General features: G+C 46.0%; 1 protein-coding gene and 1 non-coding gene across 3 annotated transcripts in view; both read right to left on the reverse strand.

Moving 5' to 3' along the window:
• Nucleotides 1–2,097: 2,097 nt before the first annotated feature.
• Nucleotides 2,098–2,255, reverse strand: LOC127232021 (U1 spliceosomal RNA). Its single transcript, XR_007835326.1, has one exon. It is a non-coding gene; the product is annotated as a U1 spliceosomal RNA (small nuclear RNA).
• Nucleotides 2,256–3,188: 933 nt separating this feature from the next.
• Paqr5 (progestin and adipoQ receptor family member 5) overlaps nucleotides 3,189–12,231 on the reverse strand; it is a 72,344-nt gene continuing 63,301 nt past the window's right edge. For both annotated transcript variants that reach the window (XM_051197700.1, XM_051197701.1), the window contains 2 exons: nucleotides 9,685–9,826; nucleotides 3,189–3,751 (listed from right to left, as the gene is read on the reverse strand). In XM_051197700.1, the coding sequence (XP_051053657.1) occupies nucleotides 3,510–3,751; nucleotides 9,685–9,826 (384 nt within the window). In that variant the 3' untranslated portion in view covers nucleotides 3,189–3,509. The remainder of the gene's footprint in view (nucleotides 3,752–9,684; nucleotides 9,827–12,231) is intronic.

The following is a 12,231-nucleotide window of genomic DNA, read 5'->3' on the forward strand; positions in this document are numbered from 1 at the left end:
CTGATGATCCTCCTGTCCCCATACTTCAAATGCTGGGAACACAGGCATGTAACACCATGCCTAGCATATGCAGTGCTGGGTATCAAAGCCCAGGGCCTAATGCATGCCAGGCCAAAACAACCAACTGAGCCACACACCCAGCCTTTTCTTTCCACTATAAAATTGGGGCTGTGAGAATGTGACGTAGTGGGGAATACCACGAACAATGTCAGATTGCTATTGAAGAACTAAATTTATCATGCAGTTTGTAATTAATGTAACAAAATTTGCCAGCCTATATAATTACATCAGTCTCCCTTCCTGAAGAGAAGTAAACAGATAATAAAATAATAAAAACCATATTTCTTGACCACTCACATCCAAAACACTCTGGCCCTTGACATCAGAGGAGGAGACTGAGCTACTGGCAAGGCCTTTGACATGGTTGAGCTGATTAATCTTGGAGTAGCTGTTACAGGACAGAAGGTATTTCAGAGTCAGCAAGAGGATCTAGCACTGTGATGGATGCCCCCCAAAGTCATTATCAAGTGCAGATCTCTTAAAATTTGTTTTGTATCAGCATTTCTGGACTCCCTGAAAACACTATAAAATGATGAGCTTCAATTATTAACACAACAAGGAATTGCCATGTTAGGTATCATGAGCCTAAATAACAGAGCTTCTCCAAAGACAACCAATTAATCCAGACCAGTATTGCCCTGGCTGCACCCTGTAGTAAATTACATGCACATGAGTCTAGGCAAGGGTGAGTGTATGTGGGGGCCCACAGAGGTGGCTCTGTTCCATACTGACTTAAGGTCAGAGAGTACAAAACTATCCTTGCTCTTTCAAGGTTAAAGGGCCAAGACCTAAAGGTTTAAGGTGTAGATGTGGCTACTGAAGGATTTGGCCTAAGGTGTGAATGTCTAACCTAGATCACAGAATACTTGATCTAAGATTACTAGATGTCTTAATCCTCAAGGCTAAATAACAAGAAGTTTGACATAAGGTGTGGTTACTAAATGTTTGGAGAATTAAGGAAGCAATTAAGTCCATTTGTTCCTTGTATCATGGCAAAGAACTCGTGTGTCCGCCCCCCCCCCTTTGGTTGGACTATACAAGAATTTGGAGCAATAAACTTAAGGTGGACCCTGGTATTCACCAGGTGGTCTCCCGACTTTCTGTCTCTGGCCTGTTTCTTTCCTTAATGCACACTCCGTCAGGGGACTGGACAAGTGAGCTGGACCTGACAAGTGTGCCTAGACACTCATCCATGCTGATGCACATGGGGCCAGAGGCTAACATCAGAATGTCTACCTCCATTGCTTCCACCCTGAGACAGAACCTCTCACTAAACCTTTGCATTTAGATAGATTATCTGACCAGTTAGTTCCAATGACCTGCTTATCTCTGTTCCTGGTACTGGGATTACAGGTATGTGCAATCACACCTAGGTTTCCATGGTGTTATGTTCGGGGATCTGAACTCATCTTGATGTTTGCACAGCAAGCACTTTACCCACTGAGCCACCTCCAACTCTATAAGGGGCAAAGTTTTTAAGGCAAAATGAGGATGCTATATTATGTATGAATACAGTAATATTTGGTTCTAAGCATCAGTAACAAGGGTAACATTGGTCCAAGGGCAGACAGGCAGCTATGGTTAGATTTACCTGCACAAGTATTTTCTGTGTAAGGCTGCAATGATCATTGAACAAGGTATGGCTCTTAGCAGAATTCTGTTGTTGTTATGTGTGATTTCTTGTTACTGTTTATTTTTTAAGAAGGGATTTATTTGGGCTTATTGTTCCAGAAAAGATACTGTCATCCACCATGGTAGGGAAGGCATGGATCCTGAGTGTGAGGCTGGTTCAGCAGTCAGGAAGCTAGCTGATCTCATTTCATCCATACACAGGAAGCAGAGAGCTTTAAATCAGTGTGTATGTCTGGAGAGCATCTCCTTCCAGTCTCCTGGCTTTACTTACTTCTTAGACCAGGGTTTGACCCTCAAGACTTCATTTTTATTTTAACCTTTTTAAAAAAATATTATTGATAGAAAATTCTGGAGAGAAAGCAGAGATTTGCACATAGATGGCTGGTTGCTGCAACTTTTTTCCTCTAGGGGACAGCACTAATACGCAGTCCCGCACTACCACAAATTACGCAGTTGAGTTTCCCACATTTGGAGAAATCACAGGGGTCAGCACATCTGGAGAGCAATAGATAAGTCTCACCCCAGGAAAAGCACCTTTGCAATCAAGGTATCTCTGCAGGTTGCTGGAACTTTGATCAAGCTGTAAATGAAAGACACCACAAATGTCTTTAGATTTTCCCCTGATCTTCTTGTGTGGGAGACCTCCTGTGGATATGCCCTTCTCCACATTTCCTCTGTAAAAAAAGCTGCATTTATCCTAGGAAAGCAGAACCCCTAGACCCACCCCAGGAAATGCATGTCACAGCACATTTGACTGTCCCATTGGTGAGATCTTCAATACCCTCTGCAGACACGAAGTCCAGCAGCATACTGAGCATGCTAAAACAATGCCAGGCATGTGACAAGCTCCCTTATTGCTTGAAAAGACGACAGGGAGCCTTACCAGTTGACGCACTAAGCTCCAGAGGTCAACACGTTTTGTCTGTACTGTGGAATATTTTGTAGCAGGTCCTGGGGATGGAACGCCCATTGTCAGGCTTGGCAGGAAGCTTAACTCACTTAAACATCTCTCTCATCTGAGGAAGAAGCTTAGCTATACAAAAATTCATCAAATGTAGCAGGTTTCATTTTAAACATTAATATAAAAATTAAAATGGCAGGGCAATATGCTTAATCCAACTGTTTAAATCTAATCGAGAACTCTATTATTTAGAGACAGAATCTCATAAATCCAAGGATGGCCTTAAGGTTACTAAATAGCCAAGGATGGGTTTCAACTTCTGATCATCTGATCTACTTCTCTGGAGCTGGAATTATAGGCATGTACCATCAGGCCAGGCTTATGCTTTGCTGAGGGTCAAAAACAGGGACTCAATGTAGTGGTTTGTGTCTTTAATCACAGTGCTGAGTCAGAGGCAGGCAGATCTCTGAGTTTAGAGCCAGCCTGGTCTGCATAGTAAATTCCAGGACATAGTAAATTCCAGTCTGAGCTACATAGAGAGACCTATCTTAACAAACAAACAAACAAACAAACAAACACAAAACCAGATCAAAAACACAAAATCAGGGCTTTGTATATTGTGGGCAAGCATTTACCAACTGTGCTATATCCCTATCCCCTAAACACCCCGTTTTAAATAAATTTAAAACTTGATATTTCAATAATTTGCCTTCCCCGGGACTTAAGCCCATGTCCTCCCCTTTACAGAACACTTACACAACCAGTGCATGTGTACAGAACTCTCCCCAGGTTAAATACATTTTTTGACATGAACCCATTAAAAAATGTCAAGACGCCAGTCACTACAAATACTTTTGGCCACTGTAAGCTGGCACCACACCAGTGACTTAACACTGAAGCCTGGCATGTTCTGAAATCACGTTTCCTTTTCGTGTAATTCAGGCTCAGGGATTCGGTACAGAGCAGCTGAGAAATAAATAATGTTGCTGAGGCTGAAGATGATACACAGAAGCATGGCTGCTGCTATCTGAAGCAAAGAGAAGGGTCTGGAGGTGGCCAAGAGCCACTCCTTCCTCAGAGTCTTGTCCAGGAGGATGGCTTCCATCTGCAAGTGTGTGGCCAGGATCACACACACGTGAAACAGCTGGTGACTGTGACCTATGAAAAAACAAAGGTCATCAAGATTACCAGTCAGAGCCTTTAATCCCAGCACTCAGGAGGCAGAGGCAGGAGGATCTTTGTGAGTTCTAGAACAGCCTGGTCTACAAGAGTTAGTTCCAGGACAGGATCCAAAGACACAGAGAAACCCTGTCTCGAAAAACCAAAAAAAAAAAAAAAAAAAGATTACCAGTCAGAACCAGAGAAATGGCTGCATGGGTAAAGGTTCCTGCTGCCAAACCTGGTAACCTTAGTGCCGCTCCTGGGACCCTCAGGAGTGAATACATTCCTACTAATTGTTCTCTGACCTCTGTGTGATATGGCTTGTGCACACCCATATATATATATATATGCATTTACATAAAATAAGTGCTGGGAAGTCATTAACCAATAGATAAATGGACACAGGCTAAAAATGAAATGGCTAAATCCAAGGATCCAGACAAGAGATCACATATAAGATTTTATTTGTTTAACTTACTTCAGTGCTGATTGTCTTCTGACAGGGTCTCATGTAGCCCAGACTTGACTTGAACTCACTATGTAGCTGAGGATGACTTTGAACTTCTGATCCTCCTGCCTCCACCTCCTGAATGCTGGGATTACAGGCTTGTACAACCACACTAGTTTTATAATTCCATTTGTAAGAAATGCTTAGAGAGGCAGGTGAGAGACAGCCACAGGTCCACCTGTATCCTCATTGACCCCAACTGCCTGAAGACATTCACTGTCTGCCCACAGTGCCAGGCAGACAGATGCCATTATGATGAGCAAATGCATGGTGGAGAAATGGAAAAGAGAAGTGGGCAGGTCCTTGTGCTGTGGAGAGAATCAGAACTGAAGGAGCAAAGGTGGTGAGAAACAAGCTAATGTGGTGGCTTGCTTGCCACCCAGGGCCATGGTAAGGTCTGGGCCTGGGCTCCTGCCCAGGGCCATGGTCCTATCCCAGTAGGGTAGTTGGCAATCCCAGTCGGTGTTGACATCTATTGCCCACATTACAACCAAAGGCCACATTGATGCCCCAGAGTCTGGGCTGCCACCTGTGGCCATATTGGTGTCTGAGGACTGTGCCACCTTAGGTGCCATGCTGATCTGAGTGGCCACTCAGGACTTTGGTGTCATTAGGGCCTGAGCTGCAGCTGAGAGACATGTCAGGGTTCATGACCCTACTGCAGCCAGGGTCTGTGTTGATGTTCATGCTTCGTTACCATTGAAGATCAGATGGATGCCTGTGGTTGGGCCTGCCACCTGAGGCTATGTTGCTGTCTGAGAGCCATGATCCAGCTGTGCTGAACTTATCTGAGTGGCTTGTGCCACCACTTGGGATCATGGTGACATCTGGGCCCAAGCTGCTGCCAAGAGCCATGTCTGGGTCTGTGGTCCGACCAAAGCTGGGGTCTATGTTGAGGTCCATGGCCTGTGTTGCCACCAAAGAACCACCCAGCTCTACATCCAGGGTTTTGAGTTGGCCCACTCCAGCACCTACACCATCCATGACCTATCTGAGTGCACAAAGGGACTGGTCCTCCATGATGCTGAGCAATGACAGGATGAGATATCCAGGAGGAGTTTTGGTGAGCATCTAGTGTTGATGGTGTACCAGAAACCAGAGGCCTTGAACCAGACCAATAACTCATTACAATGAACATTTTCAAGTAAAGTGGAGTGGACAAAAGGGTGTACTGTGTGACACACTGCAGCTCCCAGTGCCCCTAAGACGAACGCAGAGGCGTTAGAGAGGTAGGAAAAATGGAGGAGTGAAATGGGGTTTTTGTTGTTATTGTTTTGAATTAATTTTCAAAAATCTTCTTTTGGGGGACACTACAGGGGTGGGGGCAGATATGGAGGGACTAGGAAATGAGTGGAATTGGGGTGCATGATATGAAATTCCCAAAGAATCAATTAAAAATTATGTTTAAGAAAGAAAGAAATGATTACAAAGGACCTGGGAGATGGCTGTAAGACTGTTGCTGTGCAAACATAAAGACCTGAGTTCTAATCCCTTGCACTCATGTAAAATGTCAGACATGGTCAGGCATGCCTCTGAACCCAGTGCTGCGAAGGTAGAAACAGGATAGCTGGGGCTTGTGGTTTTCATCTGAGCTCCAGTTCAGTGACAGATTAAAGGAACAAGGCAAAGAATGATAAAGCATGGCTCCTGACATCTTCCTCTAGCCTCAGAATGCAAACTCGATGTGTGCGTGCACACACACACACACACACACACACACACACACACACACACGAACACATACAAACATTTTTTTAAACCTTAAAAATGTTTAGAATAGGTGAAGCTATGGCAGAGAATAGAAATGGGAATCCTCACTACCTGGACAGAAGGGATTATACTGGGATTGTAGACATGTCCCGAATGGATTTACACTTTGGTACATCCACTGCAGGAATTATATACCATTGTTTTTGTTTCTGTTCTTATTTGTGACAGTTTCTTGCTGTGGAGCTTCAGGCTAGCCTTGAACTCACTAACTACCATTGTCCTCTTGTTCTAGCCTTCAAAGCGCTGGGACTGCATGTGTGCCTGTCCCTAGCTACTGAAAGCAACATTGATTTGTGACTTCACAGTGGGATAGTAAATAGTCAAACATACTGTGGTATTATCTTAATTGTGAATTTGTTGGCATTCAGAGTCAGCCAAGGAGACCCCCACACACTCACCAGGTGTGTGTGTGTGTGTGTGTGTGTGTGTGTGTGTGTGCGCGCGCGTGCTCTCTCGCCATCAGACTCAGCTTCCTGAGTCTTCCAGTGTAGACTGACTACTACCAATGCCTAAGCAACCAGCAGCTTCTCTGCCTCTCTTGCAGGCTGCCAGACACTGTTGGACTACCCAAACCCCAATCTAGTAAGCCCTGTATCGTGTGTGTATGGGGGGGGGATTCTATGGTAGAGAATCTGGCCCTAATATAACTCCTTACTGTATATTTTTTTAGAAATCAATATGAGAAAACTAGGGAGACTAGATGAGCAAAATTCCTTTTCTAAAGCAACTTATCCTTCAAGCCCATTTTCCAAATGAAAATGTACGCACCCTTCTGCTCTTCCCCAGCTCTAATTCTACCACATTGGAAGAGCCAGAGTTTTCCATTTGCCTCTTCCCAAGTATTCTTGTCTCAACTTCTGGCCTATCAGAGACATGACCAAGAGCTCTCAGTCCAGGATACCATGCAGGACTGAGCTCACCAGCCCCATAGTTGGTGAGTAGGAGCCCAAGCAGGAGGGGCAAAAGTAGGCATGTCCATGAGAAAAGGTCCAGGGTTAGGGAAACAACACAAACAGTAGATGGCACTCTCCAAGACTGAACTGAGTCTCTGAGCCATTTACATGCTGAAGTTCAACCTGTGGCCATCTTTGGAGAGACGGTTAAATTTCGAGGAGGTCACTGGGGTGGGCCTAATCCACTGGACATGATCTGTACTGAGGAAGAATCCCATGGAGACTGCAGAAAGGTGTTCATCCCCAGGCCAAGGAAAGGTCAAAGACACCACCCTGCTGACAACTACATCTCAGACGGTCAGCCTTCAGAAGTGTTCTGTTGTGCAGTCTACTCACACTTGTATGGAGTATTTCCATTGTGTGTGTGTGTAAACTGCAGGCCTAGCAAACCAATACAACATGACCATTAAATAAGGATTCTCCAGAGAGCTATATCAGCACTCTTTAGGCAGAGACAGGAAGATCATGAGTTCAAGCCCAGTTTGGGCTACATATTGAGTTTAAGGCCCACCTCCACTACATATTGAGACTCTATCTAATAAATAAATAAATAAATAATTAAATAATTAAATAAATAAAGGGAAAAGCACCTTCCATCAAGCCTGAGAACTTGAGTTCCAAACCCTGGACCACATGGTAGAAAGTGAGAATCTGTTCCCACAAATAATCCTTTGACTCCTAAATGTCCACAGCAGCACACAAACACATTAAATAAATTAACATGAAATAAAAAAAAGTAATGCATGAAAAAGTTCTGTAGAGTACCACAAATCCCATTTCAGGCGCTAGGGGTGAGATTGCTGAACACAGGCAAGCTTGCCTGCAGCCTTCCTTCAGCCCCAGCCCCCTCCTGTCCCGGGAGGATGGTGAGGCACCCAGCCTTATCCAAGTCCAAAGCACAGGCTGTGCCCAACTCCAGATATGTGTGGGATGCAGGCAAGTGGCCTGCTGCAGGTGTGACATGGTACCAAACACAGAACCCTGACCTCACCTTCATTCACTAAACCCCTTTCCATTAGAGAGATCAGCAACAGATGTGCCAGGAGCAATGGGGCATCTGAAAGGGTCCCAACAGGAAGAGTGGCTTCAATTATCCCATCTACTAGGTCTCAGGAGCTTCCTGTAGGGCAGGGCTAAACAGGCCTAGAAAGCACCTTCCCCTGTGACACAAGCATTTTTCTGCTACGTATCTTTAGACCCAAGAGGACAGGACTAAAGTAAATAAATAAAGCGTAGAGAAGCCAGAGTGCTGGCAAATAATGCCCCAGTCTGTGACACACCCCTGTCCCTGTGGTCCCCAAGCTCTCATCTACAGCTCTGTCTTCCTTCAAGGCGGGGCTGAAGTGGGTGGTAGGTAGAGACCTCTGACCGTGTTCTCTCTAGAGTATGTGCTCTAAGCATTTGACTAGCAGCAGTCCCTTCTAGTAGGATAAAGAAGAAAAGTGAGACTCTAATCAGATCACAAAGCCTAGCTGGCTCCATCTATGAAGTAGGTGGAGAATATGCTCCCAGGCAGGGTCAAAGTGGCTTGGGGAGAACCTAGGTGCTTGCTGTGGTGGTAGGGACAGTAACCGGCCCTTTGAGCCTCATGGTATCTAGTTAAGGAACTTTTATTCCAAAGGCTTGTTACCATCTACAGAGGTCAACCAAAGGTGCTGTGTGGCTAATACTGTCAACTTCACGGTTTCTAGAACTGCCGGGTGGCAAGCCTCTGTGTATGCCTGTGAGGGAGTTTCTGCATTGGCTTAACTGAGATGGGAGAACCCACCATTTCATGGGCTGGACTGGATACAAAGAATGCAAGCCGAGCGAGCACCAGCGTTCATCTCTCTCCACTTCCTGACTGGACACAGTATGACTGCTACCTCATGCTCTGCTGCCATCATGCCTTCCCTTATCACAGTGGGACATACCCTCAAAGCAGAAACCAAAATAAACCCTTGAGGTTTTGGTCACAGCAACAGAAGAGTAACAGACATAGGTGCTTCCTTCCCAGCCAGTGTCAGAGCCAGGTGGGACAGGTGGGGCAGATGGGACAGGTGGGGCAGGTGGGAAGAGCCCCACCCATCCTGCTCAGGAGGAATGGGGAGGGAACACTGCAGCAACCTAGGAGCTCCTGTGCTCTGACACCTCTCCCTGTCACATGCTCTCTCAAGCCATACTTAGCTCGGCTCCCTCCAGTGTTAGATGGCCTCTGTGCATGCCGGCCTTGCCCCAGCTTTGCAGTTCTTGGGTCAGGAGGTCTAAGTTTGGGCCTGGAAGCTGCACCTGGGACCCGGAAGCTGCAGCCTCGTTCAAGGATGCACCTGGAACCCACAGTTCCACAAGACTCCGGGCCCTCCACTCACCATGGTCAAGATAGACTTTCTCCTCTGTAAGCTGCCTGCTGTCTGGAATCCTGAGTGACCACAAAGCCATCATCCCTCTTCCTCTCTGTGGCTGTCCTCCCCTCTTCCCTTACCATGCTCATGTTGTATTAGGAAGTACAGGATGGTTGCTCACTGAAGTGCTTCAGGGTCCTGAGCCTACCTGTCCCCATCCTCCCTGTCCCCGGCAGTACACTGGCAACACAAATGATGGCTTCAATCAAGATTTAAGGTCACTGCTGTACCTACACATTGTCAAGGATGTCCCCACCCCAGCCAAGAAAGTGGCCCCCTGCTTCAGGGTCGGCCCCATGCCTGCCCCACCACACTCACCGATGTAATCAAAGCGTCCAGGAGCCAGTCGCTCTGGCAGGTGAGCAGAGTACAAGAAAGAGGCCAGGAGGGTCATGACCATGTGCTTCTGGTGGTACAGGATGGCTTCATTTCTTGAACTCTCCCCCGGGAGCAAAAAGAGCTGCAGATGTTTAAAAAAAAAAAAAAAAAAAAAAAAAAAAAAAAAGCCCTGAGAAGCCAGACCTTAGATCTTTCTTTCTCAGACCCACACTTCTTAGACACAAGCTCCACAGACCTAGGCCTCACCTCCTCAGTAATGGCCTGAAGGAGGGATGTGTGGGGATGAGGGGAAAGAAGGAACAGAATAGATAGATGAGTGCCAGGCAATAGTAGCACTCATCTTTAAGTGCTAGGAGGCAGAGGCACACAGATCTCTGAGTTCAAGGCCAGTCTGATCTATGGAGAAAGTTCCAGGACAGCCAGAGCTACACACACACACACACACACACACACACACACACACACACACACACACACACACACACACAAACCCTGTCTGGAAAAAAACAGAAAAGCAAACAGAAAGAGAGAAAGCGATGAGCAAAGAGAAAGAAGAAAACCCTACCAGATATTGCTGCTCTTTCTGAAGATAAAATTCAAGCACAGAGGCATGGTCCTGTCTGCCCTGACTCCAGATGCAGAGCTATAGAACTGAGGCTCAGAATGAAGGCTTATAGGCTTGGATGCTCAGTGGGTAAAAACCCTTGTCACCAAGCCTGATGACCTGAGTTCAAAGTCCTGAACCCATAGTGGAAAGGTTGGCTCCCACAATTTGTCCTCTGACTTCCATATGCTTGCTGTAACTCGCACTTGGTAGGGGGTGCATACAAAAAAGATGTGGTAAGGGGAAAAAAAACTCTTTAAAAACAAAAACATTTGGAAGCCTTTCTGTATGATCAAAAAGGATCACCATTTGGCCTGGCTTGGTGACTCAAGCTTGAACTCACTCCCTGAGGCAGAAATGCTGGAAGTTCAAGGCCTACCTAGTGTATAGAGCTAGCTGAAGGCCAGCTTGAGCAACCTAGTGAGATCCTGTCTCAAAATCACTCAGTCAATCAATAAGTGCTTGTGGATATAGCTCTATGATAGAGCCCTTGCCTGTCACACAGAAGACAGACTCAGTCAACCATCCTCAATGTATGACCATTATTTTCCTTCAAGGTGAAGCAGAATTTTGGTGTTATTTTTATAAACAACAATAATAGCTTCCCCTTACTAGAGACACCAGGCCAACCATCTCTATGCCTCAGATGGGGCTTATTGCGGTTGCACAGCTTCTGCTGGGGTTGTGGGAAGGTGTTTCCTTTGACTCCTGGGACCTTAAGGCAAATTCTACCTCTGAATATTGCACACAAGGAAAGTGAGCCCGAGACTGACTTGCAAACAACCAATAATTAGGGAAGTGAGGGTTGGAATCTAAGCAGGGCAATTCTGGTATTAATGCAGCCACCCTCTGCCCCTCTGCCCTACTGTCCCACACAGCTCTAGACAGCATCACACGGCATGATATCTACAGGTAACTGGTGACAGTTGTGTCAGCTGACTTTCCCTGTGTGTGTCTGCATGATCCCTCCAGGAAGCAGAAAGAGTTTTGAATTGCACTCCCATCCCCCAGTGTCCTATAGACCCACTCAGGGAAATGCACAGAAAACACCTACTGTAGCAAGTAAAACTCTTCACAAGGTAATGCTGAACCTGTAAGATCCATTCCATCCAAGAATCCTCATTATCTCCTATGTAGAAGCAGATGCTAGCTAGCCTCATTCACAGATAAGGAAACCTAGGCACAGAAACCTTAAGTGTACTGCCTAAAAATACACAGCAAGTATCCCTGGAGACTAGAATTTGGACTCAGGCCCATGGCATCCTGCAGGTGAGAGTCTCTTCCCTTCCTGTCCTGTTATCCTACCTCAGCTCTCCTGCACTGTGCTCTCTGCCTCATTCTCATCTATCCTTTAAGACCTGCATCCCCACCTTCCCTTCAGCAACACACTATATTACTGATAATGTACAATCAATCATGCATGCATTGGCCTTTCTCCCAGCTGGCACCATTGATCACCAAACCCCAGGCTGTCTGCCTTGTTGTGGTGGTTTGAAAAGGAATGACCCCCATAGACTCATGTGTTTGAATGCTTGATCACAGGGAGGGGCACTATTAGGAGGTGTGGCCTTGTTGGAGTAGATGAGGCCTTGTTGGAGGAAATGTATCATAGGCCTTAAGATTGCCTGTGCTCAAGCTACACCCAGTGTGGCTCAAAATTCACTTCCTGTTGCCTACAGATCAAGATGTAGAACTCTCAGCTCCTTCTCCAGCACCATGTCTGCCTGCATGGTGCCATGTCCCTTCCATGACAATAGTGGACTAAACCTCTGAAACTATATGCCAGTGCAATTAAATGTTTTCCTTTATAAGAGTTGCCGTGGTCTTCACAGCAATAGAAACTCTAAGACACTTGCCCAGGTCTCTATGGTCGTTCCTAAGTTCCTAAGTTTGTCTCCAAGGGCCTCTGTGTTCACACTATC

This window comes from Phodopus roborovskii, unplaced genomic scaffold, assembly GCF_943737965.1.
Source record: "Phodopus roborovskii unplaced genomic scaffold, PHOROB, whole genome shotgun sequence".
NCBI lineage: Eukaryota > Metazoa > Chordata > Mammalia > Rodentia > Cricetidae > Phodopus > Phodopus roborovskii.